General features: G+C 36.8%; 3 protein-coding genes across 4 annotated transcripts; 1 reads left to right on the top strand and 2 right to left on the bottom strand.

The window, feature by feature from the left end:
- The first annotated feature begins 5,063 nt into the window (after positions 1-5,063).
- On the top strand, positions 5,064-7,421 carry LOC142520813 (cyclin-D5-1-like). Of its 2 annotated transcripts, none has more exons than XM_075623960.1 (6): positions 5,064-5,233; positions 5,417-5,631; positions 5,709-5,795; positions 5,880-6,168; positions 6,283-6,416; positions 6,810-7,421. In XM_075623960.1, the coding sequence occupies exons 2-6, from the start codon at positions 5,419-5,421 to the stop codon at positions 7,038-7,040; spliced, it is 954 nt and encodes a 317-aa protein (XP_075480075.1). In that variant the 5' UTR covers positions 5,064-5,233; positions 5,417-5,418; the 3' UTR covers positions 7,041-7,421. The 2 variants fall into 2 exon arrangements, with proteins under 2 accessions (XP_075480075.1, XP_075480074.1); XM_075623959.1 differs by having other exon boundaries at positions 5,398-5,631; positions 6,810-7,420.
- A 5,540-nt stretch (positions 7,422-12,961) lies between these two features.
- On the bottom strand, positions 12,962-14,856 carry LOC142520171 (uncharacterized). Its single transcript, XM_075623171.1, has 4 exons — positions 14,128-14,856; positions 13,538-13,678; positions 13,300-13,434; positions 12,962-13,228 (listed from the first exon to the last, which is right to left on the bottom strand). Exons 1-4 carry the CDS (start codon positions 14,854-14,856, stop codon positions 12,962-12,964), a joined length of 1,272 nt encoding a protein of 423 aa, XP_075479286.1.
- Positions 14,857-25,327: 10,471 nt separating this feature from the next.
- Positions 25,328-26,527, bottom strand: LOC142521462 (uncharacterized). The gene has a single exon (XM_075624664.1). The coding sequence runs from the start codon at positions 26,422-26,424 to the stop codon at positions 25,630-25,632; it is 795 nt and encodes a 264-aa protein (XP_075480779.1). The 5' UTR covers positions 26,425-26,527; the 3' UTR covers positions 25,328-25,629.
- Between the last annotated feature and the right edge of the window lie 963 nt (positions 26,528-27,490).

Here is a 27,490-nt window from a genome sequence, read left to right as displayed (position 1 = left end):
CAAGCAAATTATTTGCAAATTTTACCAGTTTCAGTTTCAGTTTCAGTCTCATTCCCATAATTTTAGTCTAGCGATTTTTACGTTCCTAGTTTAGATTTTCATTTTTTTCAGCTTCATGTTCATAATGTTAGTTAATATATGTTTATTTAGTTTTTAGTTGTTCAACTTCGGATCTGTCATTGGAGTAATTTTCTTTTTAATCCTATTGATTCAATAAATTTGTTTGTTTTTTTCACGTCACAACGAGGAGATTATAATCAATTGTCAAGTCGGGATCCATTTAAGTTGTTTTACGAGTTAGATTTTGTATTTAATTCATTTTTTTTCATAGTAAACCGTTGTTTTATCAGAATTGTTATTTGCAGTTCACATGTTGTTGTTTGAACTCCACTTTATTGATAAGTTTTACGCATAAAATGCAGTACATATAAAGACAAAAACTTATGTGAAACGGTCTCACGGGTCGTATTTTTTGAGACGGATATCTTCACTACAAAAAAAAAAGAGGCTAAAGACAACGGTGAAAAACCGTTGTCGTAGGTCTTGTAAAATCGTTGTTAAAGGCCCTGTGGTTAAAGAGTGCGCTCAAAGACAACAGTGAAAAACCGTTTTCGTAGACGTCTAAAGACGACGGAGAAAAACCTTTGTCATAGCACTGAAAAACCGTTGTTAAAGATCCTATGATTAAATGGTTCGCTCAAAGACAACAGTGAAAAACCGTTGTCGTAGATGTATTACGACAACGGTGATAACGGTGATATATCACCGTTGTCGTAGCTCTTAAAAACCGTTGTTTTATAGCAACGACAACTGTTTTTAACCGTTGTCTTTTATCGCATTCGACAACAGTTTGTCAATGTTTTTAAACCGATGTCTTTCGCTGCAATATACAACAATTTTACAAAATTTTAAATTTGTTGTCTTTGGATTTGATTTACATCATTTTAAAACTGTTGTCTTATATATATAATCATTTTACCAACCCGTTGTATATATATGTATCAATTTCAAACATCAACATACTTGATCAAGAACTACATGCATGAATTACAACAGAAATATGTCATTCATAGACTTGTAATCTACCAAACCAACAATTAAAATTATGTAACCATATTCCAAAAACTTTTGGTCAAGTTCACAAAAATAAAAATACCCTACAACCAAGATTTGCACATATCAACTCTAAAATATCTTCTGTAGCTTGTTGGAATGAATTTCTCTACTGGTGCATCTTCCAAAACATCATTACAGTGCCTGTGAAAATAAAAATCACATAATTTTAATCATTGTTAATTTTCGACACATGCACAACTTAGCATTAAAACCATTAACATATAGAACAAGTCATGCATAAAAAAGCAAAAAATCTTGTTAGAAGACAATAAGCCATGAATTGAGAACAATATGCAATAGATAATTTTGTAAAAAAATCACTACAACTACTTAACTGTTACGAAGATCCAAAACAGTCCCTAATGACAATTAATTATCAAAAATAATGGTTGGATTAAAATCTGCAACAAAAAATGGTTTAAAATACTTTAAAACGTACCTCGGGGCCTAGAAAAATTTTGGCATAACCTCCCGCAAGTAGGACATACCAAAAAATTTAAAAACACACAACAACAATATATATTCGAAATAAATTTAAATACGACCATACACCACACCTATCACCTACACAGTCAGACCATACATCACACCTATCACCTATACAACCATCAAGTACAACACAAACAAATACTTGGGGCATCTCCCCGGAGAATAAACTCTGATAAAAAGACTGACAAGACTCTATTACACATATAAATAGATTAACAGGGGACTCCAACACTGACAACCAAGACCATCCCCAAAACATCCCACAAACACACCTCAAAACAACACCGAAACAGCCCCAAAACAACACTTGGAAGGAACATGAAAACAGCACCACAAAACAGCCCATAAACCTCTTAACACCATTTAAAGAAGCCCGAAAACAGCTCCCATGATAGCCTAGAATTCAGACCCCAAAATCGTCCCCAAAACCACTCCAAAACAGCCTCCAAAATAGCCCAACTGCTCCAAAATCACCTCAAAAGAGCCTCCAAATATTCTCAAAACCGCTACAAAATCATCTCCAAGTTCACTCCCAAACAGCACAATACATGTTCATATATAACACTGATACAATGAATCTCAAACCATTCCATGAATCAACCAAAAAAAATCATGCTAATAATGCCTTGAGCTGGAGGAGGTTCTCCTGGCACTCCTCTTCCCTCCTTTCCTATCTTTGGGCCTTGGACTTGGCCTTGTGGGGGGTTTTCGGCCAGGACCACTTCCCCACATTAACCTCGTCAAGAGATGTCCTCGGCCCCTCTTCCGAGGCGGACTCCTTCCACTATTCTCCGATTTTTCTAACAGCGACCTCATTCGAAGACTTTTTTGTTGACCTCTCTAACTCCTTGTCCAAACTCTAGAATTACGATGTATCATGTCCATGCTCTCAGTGGAATGACAAAACTTTCCTTGGGTCTCTTTTCGGGCTACCTTAGGTCAATTTGGTCTTAGGAAGACTTTTTCTTCCTTGTATATCTCTACTGCCTTTCCTTGGAGACCTTCAAGAGCATGTATTGAGAGAAACGCCCTGGGAGATCCCCTTTCTTCACTGACATCTTCTCCCCCAGTCACATTGGCTGCTTTGCCCTACTCCCATCCTTCGACATTGATATACTTCTCAACCCTAGTCAGTCATCAAGCGACTGGAGCTCTCTTGACAAGGGATTGGAAAAGGTCTCCACCCCTTGGACCTTAAGAAAAGGCATTGATTTGCTCTTCTGCAGGGCATGTTAAGACCTCCAATGTCTTGGTATTGAAGCGCTTCACAAAGTCCCTCGAGGGTTCACCATATGTCCTCTTCACATCGAATAGGCTGAGGGTAGTTTTCTTATATCTTGTTGCTAGTAAACACTAGTGCATAAAGATCTTGCTGAAGTCATGACAAGAGGTGATGGAGCTAGGCTCGAGTTGGTTAAACTAGTGTTGTATCGCCCGTAACAGTGTAGTGAGGAAGACTTTGCTCTTGATCCAATCTGTATAACAATGCAGCATGGATGCATTCTTAAACTGTCCCAAGTGCTCGTCAGGGTCAAGACTCCCACATCATACTCTCCCACATGAGGGGGCCTAAAGTTCCTTTGCAATGGCTCATCCACGACCTCTGGGGTGAACGATGTACCCTTTCTGGTCGAGAGGATTATGCCTTTTCATTCTTTATTCACCGCATCTCCAATCTCAGTTCTCTCATCTGACCTATCAATCAATTTCACATATGTTGGGGTCTCTGTGTGGGACCCGGCATTCTGGTCTTCCCACATCGACCCGACATTCTGGTCTTGCTTCTCATCTGCTTTTTTCTCTTCTGCTTCCTTTGTACCCTGGCCTTCTTCTCTCCTTGAGGATGACTCTTCAGATTGTGGTATGAGGTCATTCAAGTTCTGGTTGACCGCGGTCTAGATCATCTGGTTAAGCTGATCAAAGGTCAAGGATCCCACCTTCTGCACCCTCGTGGAGGTCTTTCTCAACCTTAGATATGGTTCCCACAAATGGTGCCAATGTTAACACCTGAAAAAGTCGAGGTAAATGTTTCATATTTCCCAAGCAATGTCTTTTGTCAAATGTAGCCGAGGACCTGAGCTGACTTCCTGCACACACTGAATGAACATGTGAATGAGCGTCAAAAGAGTTTTTCGGCTTGATCACTCTGAAAGTCAAGTCATAGTTGTCTCACGAAATAGATAGAAAACTCTAAAGAGTGCATATCTTGTGGATGAATGAAAGGTGATGCAAACCTTATATTTACAGGAAAACCTTGTCATTTCTTTATCTGCTTGAGCTGAGACCGTGTGGTCAATACAGTCCTCGCTCCAGGTCCGAGTCCAAGTCCAAGTCCTCCCGCTCCCTGGTCTCAAGTCCTCGAACCTTACTCTCTTGGGGTAACATCACCTCATCGCCATTTCCTCAGGTCCTCAGATATTTGACTCCAACCATGGGTAGGCCGGGCATCTCCCCGTCATCTCCTTATATCCTTTAAATTCATATCCGCGTCACCTTCTACCCCATTACTCATGGGACATTATTGGGATATCATTTATCCTCACAACGAGAGTGTTATTTGAATTTATGTAGCCATCTTCGTAATTTTACAAATGATGTTTACTACTCATTCAATTTTGCATATACTCTATTATGTGAATATGCAATGTAAAATTGAGAGCAAATAAGAGTATCTAATTTTATATAATAATTGACATCGAAAAAAAAATCATTATAAATTTACTAAAATTTAAAACCACATCAATGTTATTCAAATCCGGAGTATAAAAAAATTCAATTCAATGCGCATTTAAAAAAAACATATAATTCTAAAAAAATTAGAGCAGGTATATCTTGTGAGACGGTCTCACGAATCTTTATCTGTGAGACGGGTCAACCCTGCCGATATCACAATAAAAAGTAATACTTTTAGCATAAAAAATAATACTTTTTCATTGATGGTCCAAATAAGATATCTGTCTCATAAAATACGACCCATTAGATCGTCTCACACAAGTTTTTGTCAAAAAAATTATTATAAAACATCATAAATTTTATACTAAACTTATCTTACTCAAATCATTATTATACTTAACTGAAAAAGTTTTTACAAAATATTTTTAAAAGTTATTAATTTTAATATAAATCTATTTTTTTTTTGGAAAAAATAATTCAAACAAAAAATATTTCATATTTAAAAAAAATTAATTTATACGTATATTGGTTTAAAATAGTTTTTAAAAAATTCTTCCTTGAAAATAACGAAATGATGGGGAAAAAAAAAATATATATATATATATATATATAAATAAACTTGCAACTCCCAATAAGAGAATAGCAGCAGCAGCTTTTATATAAAATAAAGTTACACGTGTGTCTACTCAATTCGGGCGTGGAAAACACGCGTATTCTCGCGCGTGGACAGATATTAGGCTTTTATCCAGTCAAACAACAGGTCACCCAGCTAAAGCCAGAGATAATAGAAATTCTCCAGTTTCATTTCCCACGCCATTAACACAAAAACCAACCCAAACCCCCATCAATCTTCCACCTCCGCCGTCTCCGTCACCGCCGCCGCCACTTCCAACCACTCCACATTTATGCTACATTTCAAGATTGCTTATACAGCTAGCAACCTGTTTATTTCCATGTGAGTGTATATGCATATAATGGAGATGGATATAATGTATATGTTTATCATTATTACTATTCATGAGAAGATTAATGCTTTGCTAGATAAGTTCCACTAATTTTGGCGGCACCAATTAATTACTCCGCCCCATCTTCATTTATCCCAGATTTTCTTTGATGCAGAAACGAATTTGAAGTGCAGGGATGGAGAATTTTCAGACAGTGTGTAAAGAAGGTGAAGCTAGCGTGGATGAAGAAGAGAGGGATGAAATTACTTCGATTATGGAAGGTGTCGAAGACGAAGATTACATACAAACTTTACTTGATAGAGAACTAGCCAGTGGTGGGATCCAAGTGCCAGAAGGAGGTGATTGGATTTTACAGGGTCGTTTGGGTGGAATCCACTACATTCTTGAAGTTAGTTTCGTTTAACTTTTAATCCTATTTCATATTTTTGTGAGTGAGTGGGGGAAATGATGGCGTTTTTTATGCAGAAAAGGGAGTTTCTTGGGCTTAGATTCCGGACAGCTTACTTATCAGCCGCTTATCTCGACGGTTTTCTTTCGAGAAAACCCATTGCTGTAAGTTCACAGAAGTTTAAAAAGATCATATCATCTACATTTTCTTGAAATATTTATGGGTTTTTTAGAACTTGAATTTCACAGGCTGAGAAACCATGGACGATCAAGTTGCTCTCAATGGCGTGCCTTTCGCTTGCGGCGAAGATGGAGGAATCCACAGTAATACCATTGTCGGGGTTTCGCTGGAAAGATTTCAATTTCGAGAGCAGACATGTACTGAGGATGGAACTTTTGGTGTTGAATACATTGGATTGGAGGACGGCATTGGTCACTCCCTTGGAATTCATTCATTTCTTTGTCAAGAAATTGTATGGAAACAGTTCAAGAAATGGGGTTTCAAGAATTGTTGAACTCATTTTACACGCAACAAGAAGTTGGTTTTTTTTTTTTTTTGTCAATCCCTTTTGTGGAATTCGAAAAGTTTGATTAGCAGTTTATTAAAAATTTTTTTCTGCTGTGTAATCATGGATAGAATCTGTGTTTGCAGACGAGAAAATAATGTGTCACAAGCCTTCTGTGATAGGCGCATCAGCCACATTGGTTGCATTGGACAGTGGACTGACAAGAGTCGCATTGGGTCTCAAGATCAGCCCTTTAACTTCAAGTGGTGTTCTTGAAATTGTGAGACAATTATTTTATTTTGTTGTTGAATTTATTAAGGCCAAAATCGTTTCTTGTTTATTTTGCGAAAAAAGGGTCCCTCGATTCATCGATTTTATGTTATTTTGGTCCACTACAATGTAAGAATGAACCAAAATGGTTTTGGTCCTAAATAACAGAGACTAAAACCATTTTGAACACTAACAATAGAGACTGATATAGTGTATCTTTAGATATTGAGTCCCAAAACATTTAGAACTAACAAGTGGATAGATGTTTTCGACATATCGCAGACAGGACAGATCGAAAACAAGTATTAGTCCCCAAAAGAGTAGAACGAAAAAGCGCCTATTTCCTTTTCTATATTTTTCGATGACCCTTTTCGACATTGTATTCATGTATTTGTTATTACAGGAAGATTGCATTGCTTGCTATGACCAAATAATGGGATTGGAGTGGGGAAACTTGAAACCGAATCAAGAAATCAAGTCCCCCAAGTCATCACCTAGCTGCTCACACAGAGTTGAAGGTGGTGATGATACAAACTCGTCTGCTAATTTGCTCTATGGACCAAACAGGAGAAGCCTTGAATTCAAAGAAAGTGACCAAATCGATGATGTCCCAAACAAGAATCAGAATCAGTGATTAAAAAAAAAAATAGCTGTAAATATAGCCAATAGTGTTTCATTGTGTTGTGGGATGTGAATATACTTTCTTGAATCTTGACCATTAGTCCCCCATTTTTTGTTCTAAAATCTTTTTCTTTTTTTTTTTTTGGCTCTCCATATTTCATTGAAACCTGACATTTAGAGAGTGTGGCTTTTTCTTTTAGTATCCTGAAAAGGCTGATGCAATAGGATTAGGGGGAAGGCTGTCTCTATGATTTGATACATCAATGTTGCAAATTTTCCATCAAGAAAAGTAGGTGTGTAAAAGATGAGAGTGATTGGTTTGTTTGAATGTTTGGGGGATGGTGGGGCCATCTTCTGTTCTTTTTCTTGTTTGATTTTTTGCCCTTTTGTGTCATTGGCCTTTTTATTATAAAGGAGTAGAAATTTCTACGCTCATTTCGTGTTTCTTGGTTCACTCAAACACATATATATTTGGTATTATTATTATTATTTGTTTTTTTTGAATTTGGACGAAGATCTTATTTAATAAAATAAATACAACATAAAAAAAGAGAGTTGAAGCTAAAATTTATGAAAATTTCAAAAAAAAAAAATGAGCTCATTATATCGATAAATTGATTGTTATCTATATAACTACATAAAATGGACCAACATTCATAAAACTTGAACAATATATCAATTCTTCATTTTTATTAATATAGAGTGTAATTAACATAAATTACATTTTAAAAATTATACCCTATATTGAGTAAATATTTTGAACATGATAAATTTTCAAGTTATTTGACAAAATAAATTCTTTATGAATAGGTCTCTTATGAAATGGTCTTATGAATCTTTATATATGAGACGGGTCAACCATACCAATATTCACAATAAAAAATAATATTCTTAGCATAAAAAGTAATATTTTTTCATGGATGACCCAAATAATAGATCTGTCTCACAAAATACGACCCGTGAGACCGTCTCACACAAATTTTTGCCATTCTTTATTCTGTAAATTAAATTTTTGTTGAGTGAGTAGTGAAAGAAAGGAAGTTGGAATTGTTCCACATTGAAAAATGACCCAAGTATAGTCTTCTTTATTTGCTCCAAGTTTGAGCTAAGAGTTTGGGTCTCAAGGGTCACAAGAAATTTTGAAAGGGAGAATACGCTGATAGGCTGGATTTCGGTGAAACACACACACAGTCAGTCGGCTCGGCCCAGTCCTGTGTTGTGTGGTGTGGCGAGGTGAGGTGAGGTGAGTTCTCTTAACCATATTAATAATTTTGGTCAAAATTTATTTGGAAAATAATTTTTTATTTTCGAAATAAAGACTGCACTCATTCGAAAACATTGTGTCCCTTAGCCTGTCACAGAAACGTTCGGTTCGGACCAAACAGTTCGTCCGTCCCACGGAAGGCTACGTTCGGATCAAACAGTGTGTCCGTCCAGAAGGCTGCGTTTGATCCAGTGCGTCCCTTGGCCTTTCACAGAAATTTGTGTTCGTATCCAGAAGGTTGTGCATGCACCTTCTACGCAACTGGTGGATATGTTACATAATCCCTCCATCTGTATTGCTCACACTTTTTCTCGCATCTTTGTTGCATTCCCTTCTCGTTCATTTTGTGCTTGAAATTTTCGTATATTTCTTTCGCTGTTATCAAGAGTTGTTGTGCTGAATTCTCTTGATTCGAAGTCATTGTAACTTAGAAGCGATTTTCGTCAACGTAGAACACTGTTATACGAGTAATTTCGTCTTGCTGATAAAAGATTCATCCTTACCTTAACTTACTGCTTTCTGTTGCTTCACATTATTCCAATGACAAACGTCCAGTCTAATCACAATTTTAACCTAAGTTCTTTTCAAACAAAATTTAGTTATTAAAATAGAATCTAATATACTATATTTGAATTTAGAGAACATCAATATGATAAAATTCAAAATATTAATATAACCATAAATATATAGATTTTGTGTATGGTGATATCCCGATAAGATCTCGGGTCATGGATGACTCGAGAAACAGCGGAAAGAGCCCGGGTCATGGATGGTCCGGGACAATGCATGGATAGCTCGGATCAGGGTAATTTTGTAGGAAGAGTTCTTCAAAAACCGAGCAGGAGAATGCCCGAGACATTTTTCTCCCCGTGTTATCAAAGGCCTGGGCTTTCATACAATCTCTCGGGAGGCATTCTACCCGGGCTACCTCGAAAAATCACCTCACTCAAGTGCATCAATATGGGTTATCTTATGCTTGAAAATTATTATTGTCAGAACTACATGGGTTTGGCGTGTTAGAGAAGTTATCAGAGGTATGGTATGGGCAGCTACCTTACATCTGATAGCATGTGGGCACTAAAAACAAGGTAATCATGAGATTTCCCTTTTATAAATAGAAGGTATGTATTTCATTTTAAGGATTCTGGACTTTTGAGCATTCACGTATATTCACTCACATATACAGCTTTTCTTTTTCATCCTTCATCTGTTGACTTAAACATCGAAGTGGCCACGCCGGACACCCTTCCGACATCCATTCACAAGTTCCTTTCTTTGTTTGCAGGACACAGTTGTAACCATATTAAACAGAGATATAGATTCACCACAAAATATATCTCCTTGCTCATTTTCCTTCAACACAATTATTATCAGATCCGGTGGATTGCCCCGACCCTGCTTATCCAATTAACTCGGATCACATCATTGGCGTAGTTTGTGGGAAATTGAGTTCAAGACGTAGATATGGTTTCCATTCAAAAATAAGTCCAACCAGCTCGGTACTCATATTTTATCTAGGGATTTTCATATAGGCTCGAAACTCAGCAGCTATTCCGGATTGGCGTGGAAAAGTATTTGCCCTGCACTCAGTAGCATACATCAATATTAGTCACTTAATTTAGCTCAACTAGAGAAGTTTTACTCTACCAAAAATGAATTCGAATTTAGTATTTCCAGGTTAGTGATTTGGTTTTTAATAAAACTAATATAGCAGGAGGAGTAGAAAAGTTTAAAGCCCTGGAGATATGAGGCCCCGACAACATATTTAAATTCTGGGAGATATAAGGCCTCGACACCATATTTAAAGTCCGAGAGATATAAGGCCCCGGCTATTCTGTAAGTCTATGGATCTGTACCCTGCCTCGGGGCTCCGCAACTTGACCATTCTGTAAGTCCAGGTTTCCGTACCTTGGCTCGAGGCTCCGCACCTCGACCATTCTGCAAAGTACGGGAGATATAAGGTCCCGGCACCATATTTAAATTCCGGGAGATATGAGGCCCCGGCTATTCTGTAAGTCCAGGGATCTGTACCCTGGCTCGGCGCTCCGCCCCTCGATCATCTTGTAAGTCCAGGGATCCGTACCCTGGCTCGCAACTCTGCACCTCGACCATTCTGCAAGTTCGGGAGATATGAGGCCCTGACACCATATTTCAAGCCCGGGAGATATGAGGCCCCGACTATTCATTAAGTCCAGGGATCCGTACCCTGACTCGGGGCTCCGCACCTCGACCATTCTTTAAGTCCAAGGATCTGTACCCTAGCTCGGGGCTCCGCACCTCGACCATTCTGTAAGTCCAGGGATCTGTACCCTGGCTCGGGGCTCCGCACCTCGACCATTCTGTAAGCCTGGGAGATATGAGACACCGGCTATTCATTAAGTCCATGGATTCGTACCCTGGCTCGGGGCTCCGCACCTCGACCAATCCGTAAGTCCAGTGATCCGTACCCTGCCTCGGAGCTCCGCACCTCGATCATTCTGTAAGTCTAGGGATCCGTACCCTGGCTCAGGGCTTTACACCTCGACCATTCTGTAAGTCTTGGGATCCGCTCCCTAGCCCAGGGCTCCGTACCCTGATTATCTATTAACCCAGGGCTCCGTACCCTAGCTTAGGGCTCCGCACCTTGACCACTCCAAGTCCCGGGATCCGCTCCCTGGCCCGGGGCTCCCTACCATGGTTATTTATTAAGCCCAGGGCTCCGTACCCTGGCTCGGGGCTCCGCACCTCGACCACTCCAAGTCTCGGGATCCACTCCCTGGCCCAAGGCTCTGTACCCTGGTTATTTTTTAAGCTCAGGGTTCCCTACCCCTGTTCGGTGCTCCGCACCTTGACCACTCCAAGTCCCGGGATCCGCTCCCTGGCCCAGGGCTCCGTACCATGGTTATTTATTAAGTCCAGGCTCCGTACCCTGGCACGAGTCTCCGCACCCTGGCTCGAGTCTCCGCACCTCGACCACTCCAACTATCGGGATCCGCTCCTTGGCCCAGGGCTCCGTACCCTGGTTATTTTTTAAGCTCATGGCTCCGTACCCTGATTTCTATCATCCGAATCTACCTCGAAACTTTATACAAACACGAAAAAAATTATATATTTGGAATCCTCGCATCGAGAGCTTTCTTTTGAGGTAATATTCTTTTGGTTTCAACAACTTTAATTAGTGAAATGCTGGAATAGCATGTATTTGAAGTCGAGATTCATATATATGGTAGAATAACCAGCAAGAAACTAAGTTTTGAAGTCAGAATTAAATTATGTTATGATTTCGATTTGATATGAATTTTCAAAGTTTCAAAAGATTTTTGAAACTTATATTGTTGAATTTGAAGTGTTACTAATGTAAATAGAGTTTGTATACTAGAATCTTGAAGCTACATCGACTGGAAACGAAGAATTGAGGTATGTTACGACTGAGTAACATACAACATGTATCTGTCTAATATGATATATGTATGATTGATTTGATTGAGAATATGTGTGTATGTACCTTATTTGTTGAGTTGATGTGACATACATGACATTATGATTGATTATCGATGTATAAAAGAAATATTTTGTTAACACACATTATTTGCTACATACATTGATACATGACATGCACGTTGAGATATGGTCATTGGATATCCTGATATGATTGGATTTGATTCTGGGGGTTTGTGAACACGATTCTATGTTTGGAATTATGTGGCCCTTAAATCAAAGTAATTTGTGGCCCCAATGATTGATTGAGATTTGGAATTTGATGGCACTTTGTCGATGCTATCATACGAGTATCCCTGATTGAGGCCGATGTGCCAGCTCGAGCATTGATTTGATAACGATTCGATTTATTCCGATATATGCTCAGTGGATGGGCATTTGACCTGATATCTCCACGACATACATGCATTGCATATCAAATATCATTGTGTAGATATCTGTTGTATATATGATGGTTGTTCCATTCAGAGCTTTGTTCACCCCCAAAGGGGGATGTTGTTGTCTTTGTGTGTGGACAATGGCAGGTACTTCATGTTATCAGGAGACTGGAGAGGGTATTCCTGGAGAGAGTCACGATTGATTTGAGGTTTAGTGGTCTATCCCAGTACATATATGTATATGTATCTATATACTGGGACATGTCTCGAGGATATGAGTTGTTTGTATGCAGTTGGTTTTGACTATGTGTGGGCATATTTTATGACGTGAGATGAAATACTAATTTTAGTATTCAAATAATATATTTTGGGCTCATTGTAAAGAAAATTTAAACTCGTTTTCCGCTGTAATTAATTAACCATAATCAAATTGCATTGTGATAACAATTAGGAGTTAAGGGCCCCACAGGAAAACACGTGAAAACGAGCATCTTTAAATAGAGTCGGCCAATAGAAGCCACATTCAAGTACCTTAGATGTCGTCCTTGTTGGTCCAAAATGACCACCTAACTCACGGTCATGGCAATGGTCGAGAATTTGACCAAACTCTTCCTCTGCAACTCACCTTCTTATCATGGAATCTGCACAAATCTTAAACAAAAATGGTTCCTCCCAAAAATAATGCTTTAAGTCAGAAAAAAATTTCTTTTGTTGGTGAAATGATAGATTGGGTGGTGGTGTGCATGTGACAAGAAAGTTAGCAAAATTTGCATACCAAGGACAGTGTTTCACCTCAAATAGCTGATCATCAGGAAATCAATCATTAATGGCATGATCTACAAAGTCATTCCTAATAAGCCACAATCTAGACAAGTGATCAGCTACCACATTCTCAACACCCTTCTTATCCTTTATTTCTAAATCAAACTCTTGTAACGATAAAATCCACCGAATTAGGCGTGGCTTTACATCTTTCTTAGCAAGTAAATATTTCAGTGCAGAGTGGTCTGTGTAAACAATGACTTTGGACAAAACAAGATTTGAATGAAATTTGTCAAACGAAAATACTATTGCAAGTAATTGCTTTCAGTGGTTTCATAATTCAATTGAGCCTCATCTAGGGTTTTAATTGCGTAGTAAATTGTATGAAATACCTTGTTTTTCCGCTGGCAAAGAACAACACCAACCACAATATCATTGGCATCGTACATGATCTCGAAGGGTAGATCCCAATCCGGTGCCACCAAAATAGGAGCCGTCACCAAGCGCTCCTTTAAATCCTCGTATGCCTGTAGACAGTTAGAATTAAAAACAAACGGCACATATTCATAAGTAAAGAAGATAGAGGCTTGGAAATTTTAGAAAAATATTTAATAAAACTCCGATAAAAACCGGCGTGTCGTAGAAAACTTCTATTCCATGCTCCGATATTTTGTGCCCTAATACTATGCCTTCTTGTACCATGAAATGGCATTTTTCCCAATTCAGCACCAAATTCGTCTCCTCACATCTCATAAGCACCACCTCCAGATTCTGCAAACAGTCATCAAAAGAAGAGCCAAAGATCGAGAAGTCATCCATAAATATTTCAAGAAAAGTTTCTATCATATCATGATATATAGCGGTCATGCATCGTTGAAAAATGGCAGGGACATTACACAAACCAAAGGGAATCCGTCTAAAAGCAAAGGTGTCATAAGGACAACTGAAAGTGGTTTTCTCTTGGTCCTCGGGCGCAATCATGATTTGGTTATACCCTGAATACCCGTCCAAAAAACAATAAAACTCATTACCCGCTAATCTCTCAAGCATTTGATCAATGAAAGGAAGCGGAAAGTGATCTTTGCTGGTGACATCATTCAATTTTGTATAATAGATGCACACACGCCATCCCGTAACTGTCATAGTGGTTATTAATTCATTTTTTTCATTTTTATAACAGTAATCCCACCCTTTTTTGGCACACATTGAACATGACTCACCAATGCACTATCAGATATAGGATAGATAGTACCTGCATCAAGGAGTTTGATAGTTTCTGCTTTTACTGCCTCTTGCATCTTTGGATTCAATCTTCTTTGAGGTTGCACAAGAGGTGAGTACTTATCTTCCATTAATATCTTGTTCATGCAGACTAATGGATTGATCCATTTGATATCTGCCACCTTCCACGCAAATGCATTCTTGTGCGCTTTCAAAACTTTTAGCAGTTTTCCCTCCGTCACATATGTCAAATTAGAAGAAATAATCATATGAAGTTTATTATTTTCACATAGATAGACGTATTTCAGATGTGGAGGTAATGGATTTAGCTCAAGAGTTGGTGGCTCCTCTATGCTTGACTTCTGAGGGGTCAAGTCTCTCCGATCCCCTAGGTCCTCTAATCTCATCCTTATTGGCATCTTCCATAGATGGTTGGCATTAAAGTATGTCTTTATTTCAGCTTTCTCTTCATCCAATTCGTCTTCTCTCAATTCAATAGTGAGAGTGGTTTCCAAAGGGTCCTTAATACCATCCTGCACATAGCTACACACAAGCGAATCAAAAGCATCAATTCTAAAACAACTATCAGAATGGAGTGTGTGTTTAAGTGCATTAAAGACATCAAAAGTAATCTCATCCTCCCCTACTCTCAATCTCAAATTCCCTTCTTGCACATCAATTAGGGCCTTGCCAGTTGCAAGGAATGGCCTTCCCAATATCAACGGCATCTACATGTCCTTCTCCATGTCAAGCACCAGAAAATCTGCAGGAAAAATAAATTTGTCCACTTTCACTAGCACATCCTCAATAACTCATCATTGATACTTGACAGATCTATCTGCTAGCCGTAAAGACATCCTTGTTGGCTTAGGTTCTCCCACTCCAAGTTTCCTAAACACAGACAAAGGCATGATGTTAATACTTGCATCAAGATCACATAAGGCTTCATGAAAAACAACATCACCAATCATGCAAGGAATAGAAAAACTCCTTGGATCTTTAAGTTTTGGTGGGATCTTATTTTGCACCAAAGCAGATCAATTTTAAGTTAAATCTACCGTCATTAGATTCTCCAACTTTCTCTTATTTGCTAATATGTCATTCACAAATTTAGTATAACTAGGCACTTGCATCAAAGCATCGGCAAAAGGAATATTGATGTGCAATTTTTTAAATACCTCAAGAAACTTACCGAATTGCGCATAAAGTTTTGATTTTTTAAATGCTTCAGGAAAAGGAGGAGGTATAACAATTTTGGATTGTGCAGTGAGTGTCGGTGTAGAGTTAGAAGTGAAGGATCGTCTGCCTGGCACCTTGTGGTGCTTCAAACAAAATATTCTCCAAGAGCTGCAATAGCTCGTGTTCTAAGAAAATATACACCGATGAATTAGATCGAGTTTGGAGTTAAAACCAAGCGAAAAACACTCGAAATAATCCTTCGTTAAGAAACACTGATATATTTGTATATCTTGTGTAAATGAATAACCAAAAGACTAGATTAGTTTTTGCATTCATCAGTTCACTTATGGTGACAACTGAACTGACGAATACTCTAACTGATCCAAACAGTTTGAAAACAAAAGTTAAACAGTTAAATACACAAGATATGTTTATGGATGTTCGGAGACTTCAACTGCTCCTACGTCACCCCTTCTACCGCCTCGGGTGGGATCCACTAGAAGACTTTGATTTATACAACACCTTGTACAAACCCACTCAGCTATGACTTACACTACCGTCTAAACTGAACTCCTAGACTAGACTGAAGGCAGCACCTTCCAGCCAACACTTCTTTAACGTCTATGTGAGAAAGACTATATACACAAGTTTAACGTCTTTGTGCAAGACTGTATTTGAGTGTTGATGTGTGTGTGTGTATGTGTGAGGACTGATCTCTGAACACTACCCGAAAGTGTTCTCACACACTGAGGGAAATATGCTTCTAATCTAAACTGATAACACGTTGAAATATTCCCTCAACTGGACTGAATGCTTCTCTCTTAAGCTGATATAACTTATACGCGAGCCCTTCTCTTTTCTCTCTTGTGTTGTATATGTCTTTTTATTATTCTTCACTGATCTTCACCTTCTATTTATAGGCGCGAAGTTTGATCGTACAGTGAGACTCAATTATTGTATACGTTGCATTTTGAATCTGTTCCTCGAAATTTGTCTTGTTCTTTCTGGAAAACTTTTGTCTTTAAGCTCTGATGCAACGTCCATCATTGCCTTTTTATTGGACAAAAGTTATTGTACCTTTGCGCACAGCTATATTCCACTAAGTTCATCTTGTCTTAATCTGCAACTAATTGCTCCTAACTGATGTTCTGAACTGATAAGTTGAACAGGTCTTCAGTTGGGCTGGTGAAATCAGTTGACTCGTCAGTTGAACTGATTTCACTCTTGTTCAGTTGAACTGATCTCAGTTGGGCTCTTCATCAGTTGAACACTCCTTCGGCTGGCCGGGCTTCTGAGGTTCTCCTGCTGAACCTCCTATTAACTGAACAATCAGTTGAACTCATTTACGATACGTCAGTTGAATTGATCTAATTTAGTTGATCAGTTGATGCTTTCAGTTGGCATCTTCGACAGCTTCAGTTATGGCTCGTAATTGATTATTTCAGTTTCAGCTATCTGCGCACTAAGGTAGATTATTAGAAACAAACAAAACAAGTTTTGTTAACATCAAAATTAAGATTGCGAACATGAAATGTTTCAACAAGAAGACTTACCTTTGAATGTCTCAGTTTGTTCATCCGGTAATTGACTTTTGTCCTTTTCTTTGGACTCTAAAATTTTCGCACTCTTCAACTCGATGGCCTTCACTTTCTCTTTTGTATTGGTATCTGTGTTACTTTGCAAGGTGCCCGGCTCTCTGCTTGCTATCATCTTAGCTAACTGTTCAATCTGATTCTCTAGCCCCTTTATCGATGCATCTTGATTTTAGAGTCTAGTTTCGGTGGATGAGATAAACTTAGACATCATCTGCTCCATATTGGACTTTTCTTCTCTGGGAGGGTCAGATCTGTACATGGGTTGTTTTGCATACGTCTGTCCTCCCTGTGGTCGATCCTGACTGTTTTGTCCACCCCGTGAGAAGTTGGGATGTTGCCTCCATCCAAGATTATATGTGTTCGAATACAGATCATTCTTGGACGGTTTTGGACTCCCACTTGATTCACTGGTGCCTCGTTTTTCACATAAAAGGGATTGCCATCTTGACAGTCCTTCGCAAAGTGTTCACCTGCACCTTATCATAATATATCTCTTGAACACGTATAGTCGTGCCACCCATATTCAAGCTGTCCAATTTCCTATTCAAGACATCAAGTTGCACAGTAATAGCAGAAAGCTGAGTTACCTGGTGAACTCCTGCACTTCTCCGCTGGTTGTTCCTTTCAGATTGAGGATGATAGCTGCTAAAAGTCATCTCCTCCAACAACTCATATCCTTCTTCAGCAGATTTTTTCAATAGGTTTCCACAAGCAGCAACATCTATCATAGTACGATTAGGAGTAAGAAAGCCATAATAAAATGTTTGAACGACTAACCCAAGTGGCAGTTCGTGATGTGGGCATCTCTTTGAAACGCTCACATGCCTCATATAAAGACTGTTGCTCGAATTGAGCAAATGTAGTGATGTCTGCCCGCAGCTTCATGGTCATAGATGGAGGAAAGTATTTACTGAAAATGCTTTCGTCATGTCCTCTCATGTGGTGATAGAACCTACAGGAAAACAATTTAACCAGATTTTAGCTTTGTCACGTAAGGAGAAAGAAAACAAACGCAATCTAACAGTATCATCAGAAACTCCATTAAATTTAAAAGTATCGCAAATTTCAAGAAATTCTGCGATGTGCTGTTTGGATCATCTAACATAGATCCCCCAAACTCGATCGCATTCTGGATCATCTGAATTATAGCTAGCTTGATTTTGAATTGGTTCGCCCACACAATAGGCCTTACAATGCTGGGGCGTGAACCATCCAAAGAAGGTTAGGCATACTCTAGCATCGGTATACGGCGTGGCACCTCAACATGTCTATCATTATGGTCTTCCTCCTCAGGCTTGCGCTCGTGCCTCTCCATCAGTTCCTTAAGTCTCTGCTGTTGTCTTCTTTTGCGGAAATTTCTTTCAATTTCAGAGTCAAACTGCTCAAGCTCCACGTCAAGTGTCTTTGGCATGCACCAGAAAAGATATCTGGAATGGAATATGGAGTGTTAGCTCAAGAAAAATAAAACAATGCTAAAGAAAATAACTAAAAATAAAATTGTGAATTAACAGTCCCCGGCAACGGTGCCAAAAACTTGCACTGTAAAATCCTTAATAAAAATTTATAATATTTAAGCTCGAAATAATCGCAAGTGCACGATGTCAAGTAATAATATAGTGTACGAGAGTACGAGTATCGTTCCCACATATATCGTTTTATACAATTATTATTTTCAACTATTCAACTTTTAGCAACGATAATTGGATTGATAGTTAACTACTGAAATGACGCAACTAATAAATAACTATAATATTCAAAAATTAAATGATTGATTAAAATGATTAATTAAAATTTAATGACAAATGAATTTGTTGGGAATTCTGGTTCACCTATCCCTCCCTAATTTAACCAATTAACATTGACAATTGTTTATGCCTTTGTTAGGATTTCCTACACAATTGAACATGTTCTCTCGAGCTATGCCAAACTAATTCCACTCAGTGACGTAACTAAATTTCTTTAATTATTTATCAAATGTGAATTGCATTTTGGTCTATGAAATCCCCTAACTTTCGACCCTTAGTGTAATGCCCGAGATTTTGATTCTGTTAATATGATATTATTGATTATGAATTGATATAATTATAGACGGGCTATTACGAGACCAGATCGGCCAAAGCATATGAAGAGTGCAATTTTTAGACAGAACTATTGGCGCCCGAGCGGTAGAAAATAACCGCCCGAGCGCCACTGTTCAACAGGAGCATGTTTTGGGCAGAGGATGCGGCGCCCGAGCGGTATTTTGTGACCGCCCGAGCGCCAGTGCATAATAAACAAGCGCATGGACAGAGAATGCTGCGCCCGAGTGGTAGTTTAGCACCGCCCGAGCGCCGACCGAAATTCATGAAAAACAGACACGTATCATTAACCGAGCAACTTGATATATATATACGTATATCTTGCTATATTCTTCAAAAACCAGCAGAAGGAATCGAGAAAAGGTTTCTGTGAAAGAGTGAAAAATCCTTACGCCTTTATACTTCAATCCGTCAGTCCGAATTGTAATCTGACTTCAGTACTGTGTTTCTATCAACGCAGGCTTCAACTGGACGTAAGTTTTATTAAGTTTTGACATGTCTTGAAATTATGTCATTGTCAGAATTGAATAGGATTCATATATGATGTTCTTGACATGTTAGACATCATAGAATCGAAATCAGATTGAGAAACAGACTGATTATGGAATTGTTATGATTTTATGATTATATTGATTTGAAATCGGACAGATTTAGATTATGAATGAGTTACGGACTATATCGGATATGAATTATGATTTGTAATTGATGTCTGTTGATATGGTAGTGACGGGGATACTGAAATTGTTCCGTTATACCGTGATTTGAATTGAATCCAGATTAATCAGATTCAGTGTTGAATTGAGAATAGAACATTGATATTATGATTCTCAATATATCGTTTCAGATTTACAGAGACACTCTTGAGTTTAGAACTGATATTGCTTCAGACCGGGACTACAAACGGAAGGTATAAGTCAATGTGGTATTGGGAGATCGACTTGAGTCAGTTTAGACTTGAGTTTCCCTAAATCACATACTTTACTTTATTGCATTGATGTTGCATTGATTTGATTGATATACTTGTTCTCTTGATTTATAGATAGCAGGTATTAGAAGAGTAATCTTATGACAGAAGTGCCTGATAGTGGCGGGATCGCCACGGGCACATTGCACGATGTCATAAGTTAGTGTATTGGTGATTGTGTCAAAGTCTGTCACTGGATGTTTGGCTATCGATGTGGATAGAATTGTAGCTTCTTCTATTACTTGTGATCGGTACCGTATCGGTGTGGATAGAATTATAACTTCTTCTATTACTGATGATCGATGTCATATCGATGTGGATAGAATCGGAGTTTCTTCTATTACTGGTGATCGATACTATACCGATGTGGATAGAATCATAGCTTCTTCTATTACTGGTGATCGATACCATATCGACGTGAATAAAACTGGAGTCTTTTCTATTACTGTTGGTCGATATAAGAATGCCAACTTCTGGAAATCGGGATCCCTAGACTAGGATTGAGTCTAGTCTGAATTGCACAGTTAAGAGCATTGTCGACAGCTTGATATTGATTATATTTTAGATTTGATACATATTGCTGATATTGTTACATGCTTTATATTTGTTTATATGATTGCATGTTTCGTTGATTTATACTGGGATTTTATTCTCACCTGAGTTATCCGGCTGTTTTCTTGTTTGTATGTGTACATGACAACAGGTGGGACAGGATCAGGGTCCAGGAGATGAGGAGAGATCGTGATTAGAGTGGAGGCTCCGGACTTGGATTAGAGATAGGGTTGGACACTTGACATTAGTTGTTAAACCGTAGTTGAATAAATGTATGTGGTACAGGATTGGTACTTTATATACTGAGATGTATATATGTTTCTATGTCACTACGTTCCGCATTTTAAAAAAAAAAAATTTAGACCCTGTTTTATAATTGATTAATTAGTCCCAATGATGATTAAGAACTTGATTAGCGTCCGGGTCCCCACACTTAGAACTATAACTATCAACATGTACCCAATTTCATATTTCTATGTAAATTGTAGATCCACGGACTATATTACCCGTTCCTAGCACAAGTTATTCTCTCAAACTCACTTGTGATATGTGATTATTATTAAAGTTAGCTACGCTTTAATAACGCAATGAACGTAATAACATACTCAAACACAAAACAAACGTCGAATATTAATACATCAAACCAAAGATTCGGGGTATGATCTCCTTAAATTAAAAATACTAGATTTGAAGAAAAACGCAAAACGATGCTTGGAATCTCGATAATCTTCAACTCCAAGCTCCTCCATTCTCCAAAGCTCCTTGGTGGCTGCCGAAGAATCCTCCTTACCCTCAAATTCGTCTCTAAAAACCTTCCATAGCAGTCATGGCCTCCAAAATAAGGAAGCAAATCGACCCTAGAATCTTTCCAAAAATCAAATGCGTCCGGGTGCAAATAAGTTTCCGCCCGGGCGGATGTCCCTCGTAAATCTGCTTTTATTTTCCCATTGATGCACCCGGGTGCACATAAGTTTCCGCTCGGGCAGATATATTTCGGCCTTCTTCTCCAATCCACATCTTGCAGGTGCCCGGGTGCAAATAAGTTTTCGCCCGAGCGGATATCTTTCGGCCTTTGATCACTTCTATTCTTTTTATTTCCGAATTGCCTGCATTTTCAACCACACGACATATGAGCAAATAAAAAAATATAACAAATGACAAAACACAACAAAATACATGCAATCTAAACAATATGTGAAACACAATGAGACATCACATAACATAAAAAAACATGTAAAATCCACCTATATCAAATAGTTAGGTGCATCAGTTAGGATTCAATCAGTTGCAGATCTCAGCAAGATTATACGATGAAATCCAGCTGTGCACAAAGGTACAAAAGCAATTCTACAATTAAAGTACAATAATGATGTTGCAGCAAAGCTCAAAGACAAAATATTTCATCATAGATGTCGGAAAAGGCGAGACACGAATCTCAAGGAATGCATTCAAGCTGCAACGGATACAATTATTGAGTCTCACTGTACAATCTGCTTCCCGCCTATAAATAGAAGATTAGTGAAGACCAATAAAGAATAAGTGTGTGGAAAAACAAAGAGGGCATGCATAATGCTTATCAGCTTTGAAGAAGCAATCAGCCCAGAAGGAACACTTCAACGTGTTATCAGCTTAGTTTTAGAAGCATATTTCCCTCAGTGTGTGATAACACTTTCGGGTAGTTTTCAGATATCCGTTCTCACACACACACACCACCACTCAAAGATCGTCTTGCACAAAGACGTAAAACTTGTGTATGTAGTCTTTGACACATAGACGTTAAACAAGTGTTGGCTGGAAGGTGATGCCTTCATTCTAGACTAGGAGATCAGTTAGGCAGTAGAGTAAGTCCTAAGCTGAGTAGGTTTGTACAAGATGTTGTATAAATCAAATTCTTCTAGTGTATCCTACCCAAGGAGGTAGAAGGGGTGACATAGGAGCAGTTGAAGTCCTAGAACATTCATAAATATATCTTGTGTATTTAACTGCTTAACTTTTTCTTTAAACTAATTTGATCAGTTCAGCTGATATTAGTTCAGTTTTCACTATAACTGAACTGATACAAGCTCGAACAGATTCCTCTTATTTCAGTTAACAAGTTTACATAATTTAAAAGCTTTTAAAATGTATCAGCTTTCTTAACAAATGATTATTTCGGATATTTTTCGCTTGGTTTAAAAACCAAATCTGATCTAATTCATCGGTGTTTACTTAGGACACGAGCTATTGCAGCTCTTGGAGAATATTGTGTTTGAAGCACCTCAAGGTACCCAACACACGGTCCTTCACATGTCATATAGAACTTAAATGTATGATAATGAAGATTTTAAACCCGTAATGATAGCAATAACAACACAATTAGCAATGAGATCATTTGTAGAGATAACCGGACATTACAATAAAATTTTGATATGGAGTTTTAAATGACTTGGGTTTCTTTCCTTACAATATCCATATCAAAATTTTATGACGTTAGTTTTGGATATATTATATTTCAGAATGATTGAATTTTTGAGTATCTTGTATCTTTGAGAAATTGAAATTTTATGAATTAGGTTTGGATATATTATATTTTTATGTTAATTTCATTGATGTTTGATTAGAAATAACTAAATTTATCTTAATTTTTTGTGCTAACTTTATATTTGGAGTCGTGATTTAATTTTGGATTTGTCTAAAATACTTTTACATAAGACACGAACACACGCATCGTATATGTCAGGATCCGCTAATATAACATAAAATAAAGGCAAAAGCTTGTGTTAGACGATCTCACGGGTCGTATTTTGTGAGACAGATATCTTATTTGGGTCATCCATGAAAAATTATTTATTTTTATGTTAAGAATATTACTTTTTATTATGAATATCGGTAGGGTTGACTCGTCGATAAATATTCGTGAGACTGTCTCACAAAAGACCTAGTCTAAAATAAATACAAAAACTCACGTTGGATCGTCTCATAAATACTTGCTCTAAAATAAAATACTAGTAAAAAATACAAGATTGTGAAGAGGTTGTTAAAAGTAACCTTCTGTTTGATTTATTTATTTAATATGACGGTCATAACCTTCTGTTAATAATCTACCCTAAATCCATGGTCAATCGATGTTCTATTTGGTTTATCATGAACTAATTTTTCTCAGTCTGAAAGGGATAAAATTAATAACATTTCATTTTAATTGGTCAAAACTTGATCTTTGTACAATAATTGATATTTAATATTTTTAATCCAATTTTCGTCGGAATATTGATATGGAACGTCGCTAACATGACACTCGATATTGCTGACACTTTAGACTAAAATTGTGAAGTTCGTCGAAAATCAGATTAATAAATGTGCAAAAAACAAACTCAATTTATTGCATTAATGCTAATTTTTTTGGCAAATATACATGATAAATAGATACTCCTTGTACCTACTTTAATTTTATATTGCTATGATCAAGCGATCCACTTGACCTATTTTTAAAGTGCAACTTTGAATATATGTGTTAAATTTTCAGAATTTTTCAATAATATGAAATATATAAAATGGAATTTGAAATTTAGTTTTATGATAATTTTAAAAATATTCAATATTATTATTATTATTATTATTATTATTATTAAAAATTAATAATAATTTAAAATATTATTATTAATAATTATTATGGTTCTTGAAATTAATTTGGATGATATACTATATAAGGGTATATTTGAGATATGATAAAATTAATAAGAATAATTTTGTTTTATTCAAATAATACATTTTCATATAAGTTGGGGTACCCCAAATTTTAAAAACAACTTTTAGTTATCAAACAACTTATTTGGACAATTGATAAAATTTTTTAAAATTTATCAAAAAGGAATTATAAGCTCTTAAACAACTTATAAGTTGTTTTGAACAATTTATAAGATGCTCTAACACCCCGGAAGTTGTTTTTTGATTAAAAATTATATCGAGGAATAATTTTTGGCAAAAAAGTTGTGAGACGGTCTCACGAGTCGTATTTTGTGAGACGAATTTCTTATTCGGGTCATCCATTAAAATATATTAATTTTTTTGCTAAGAGTATTACTTTTTATTGTGAATATCGGTAGAGTTGATCCGTCTTACAGATAAAGATTAGTGAGATCATCTCACAAGAGACCTACTCATAATGTCATTATGATCAAATTGGATAGTCAATATATGCCTCATTCGAATACATAAAATCGGTTGATGAGATGCTATTATCTTTAAGGTAATAACCTGATTGTGTATCAAAAAGTCTATATCTTATGATTAATATTAATATTTATATTGTTAATGTGGTAAATATGGACCATTAAATCAACTATTAAGATAACACACTTAAAGTAACTTGTACTCAAGCCATAAAATCACACATATATAATTCATAAAAGAGAAAATTATGATTTTAGTAACGTAAGTTGACCTATTTTGTATATTAATCATGTAACTTGTCAATTTTTGATTTTTATCCACCAATTTGGACAAATTACATAACTAAAACCCAAAACAAGTTCCGCAACTTGACATGATTAAAACCCAAAAATCGTAATCTTCCCTTCATAAAATATCCAACATTTTATCTCTAAAATCATAAGCAAGAAAATTGAAACCAAATTTTTCGATGATAAGATATGAACTTCACTGAACTTTTGTTCCTATTTCAGAGAATACCAACATTGACATAAAAAGAACACAAATTTTGAGCAGATCACACGTATTTCATGAAGAGCGTTGAATTTGAACATGAACATTGATTTCATACATAATGTACGCGCAAAGAACAAGTCAAATATATGGATTCATTCAATGCAATTAATCAAATCAACATACTCAAAATCAAACAGCTAAAAATAAAATCAAATAAAATAATAACAAGAACAAATATGCATGCACAAAACCAGAAAAATTAAAACAAGACCAGAACTAGGCAGATCTAACACCAGAAATGATCTACTCTTGCCTCGGTTTTTCGCAAACATTCGAACAAACTTATTAACACGAATCGAAGAAAAGTATTTACATTTCGGGCCTCTCAAGATTCCAAATTTTACAAAAAAAAAAAAAAAAAAAAAAAACTTGAGAAAATGAAGAACTTAGGAGCACCAATGTTCACTATCTTCTTCAGTGGCCAATATGTTACTTGGCAGACTTATTGATAACACTTGTTGGATAAGCTTGAACACCAATATCATTATTCTCCTTATTCGCAATCTTCGTTATTTCACTCGATTTCCTATCGAAATCCTTCCTCTTCGCCTTTCTTGCGTGTGGTGACGAACTCCAGCTATCTCCTGTGATGACTCCAGGGATCAAATACCATCCGATCGAAGCGCATAATATCGCGAAAGATCGTCCAAAGGTAGCCAGAAAGACCAAAATCAAGACCACCATCATTGGGAAAGAGCAAAAAGGTTGTCTCAAGTTTTCAACCTTAAAACTCTCGCTACATGTGAGGCATGACTTTTTCTTCTGCGTTTGTTTTTCATCGGGTACCTGATTAATCTTCTCTTGATGAACTTTTTCGGATCCTATCGCGGAATGACTCCTGCGTATTCCGACCGGATTATTTACAGTAGCAATGACCGGTTTCTTGGCGAGGTTTGTAGGGTTAGCTTCTTCTTTTCTTTCCTTAACCCTCACCACTATCGGCTTGATTTTATCCGAGTCGTTAGAGTAGACAAACTGCACGAAGGAGATCGCTTCGGAACCCAACCGTGCGTAGATCATCTGTCGCTTCTCGTCAAGTTCGGACAAAAGGGCGTAGAATTTGTCCAATCCTCGATTTGCATAAGGGTTCTTCGTGGTGTAATTCTTGCCGATTCTGCAGAAACTCAAGCTCTTTTTCGTCGTTCTCTTCGGTGCCGGATACGAACTGATTACTCTATCATCTTCATCTTGATGACTGAAGCTTGCACTGCCACAGATGAACATCTGGTTTTTAACGTGTCTAATTTTGATTTGGTTCCTTTCTATGATGTTTTTGGATCGACGGGCTATTTATTTTTTCTTCAGTTGAATGGATTAAATCGAAGAAAATGAGAACCAAGCAGTCAATGTCATATATATATATATATATATATATATAATTTATGTAAACTAAAGTATTATCTAGTGTGAAACTCTTGGAGAAACTTCCAAGTTTATCAAAAAAAAAAAATTTCTAAAAAAATTCCCTCTCGATAATATACTTATTTTTCTGAAATATGAATTATTGTGAAAATAAATATTTATTATAATATAATATAATTACTAGTTGTATGAACATATAGTATATACAAAATGATATTTATATTAAAGTTTGATATACATGCATGTGCATATCGTGTGCCGAACAATATTGGCAGTGACGGAGTCAGAAATATGGCTTTGTTCGGACTAGAATTTTAAACTCTAAAATCTTTTAATATTTTAAATTGATTTACCTGGGCTAATATCATGTTATTTCAAAATTATACAGAATTTACATATAAATTTTTTTTTAAAAAAAATTGGGCCACCCGGACTAAAGTCCGGTATCATTGCATGTACCTCCGCCTCTGAATATTGGTGTATATTAAGTTATATGATAGTTTAAGAAAGGAACACATTTATTCAATTTAAAAGTTTTATATTAAATTTATATGTTTCGTATACATATGAAAACAATGCTTCTAGATGGACAATTAATATATTATTCGTGATGGGTTAATTATTTGGAGGATATGATCAAGAAAATTGGCTGTGGTGGGTCAAGTCTTTACCGAGGAACAAAATTCCTCAGAAGCTTCTATTTATTCTCATTAATTAATTAATTAATTATATATTCATATGTATATATATTTTTTGGATTTAAGGGCTGACTACTAGAACGATGGTTTCGTTAGCTAAATGCACCTTTTTTTTATGACGATGGATGTGTAGTTGCTATAATTTGGTGTCAACTATGTAAACCTACATATTAATATAATATCTTGTGGATCACGTTTACAGTTAGGTAAATAGTATTGGGAAAATCCTG

The sequence above is a fragment of the Primulina tabacum genome, chromosome 12 (assembly GCF_025594145.1).
Source record: "Primulina tabacum isolate GXHZ01 chromosome 12, ASM2559414v2, whole genome shotgun sequence".
Lineage (NCBI taxonomy): Eukaryota > Viridiplantae > Streptophyta > Magnoliopsida > Lamiales > Gesneriaceae > Primulina > Primulina tabacum.
The sequence above is the reverse complement of the archived record's forward strand: the minus strand, read 5'-3'. Positions and strand labels throughout refer to the sequence as shown.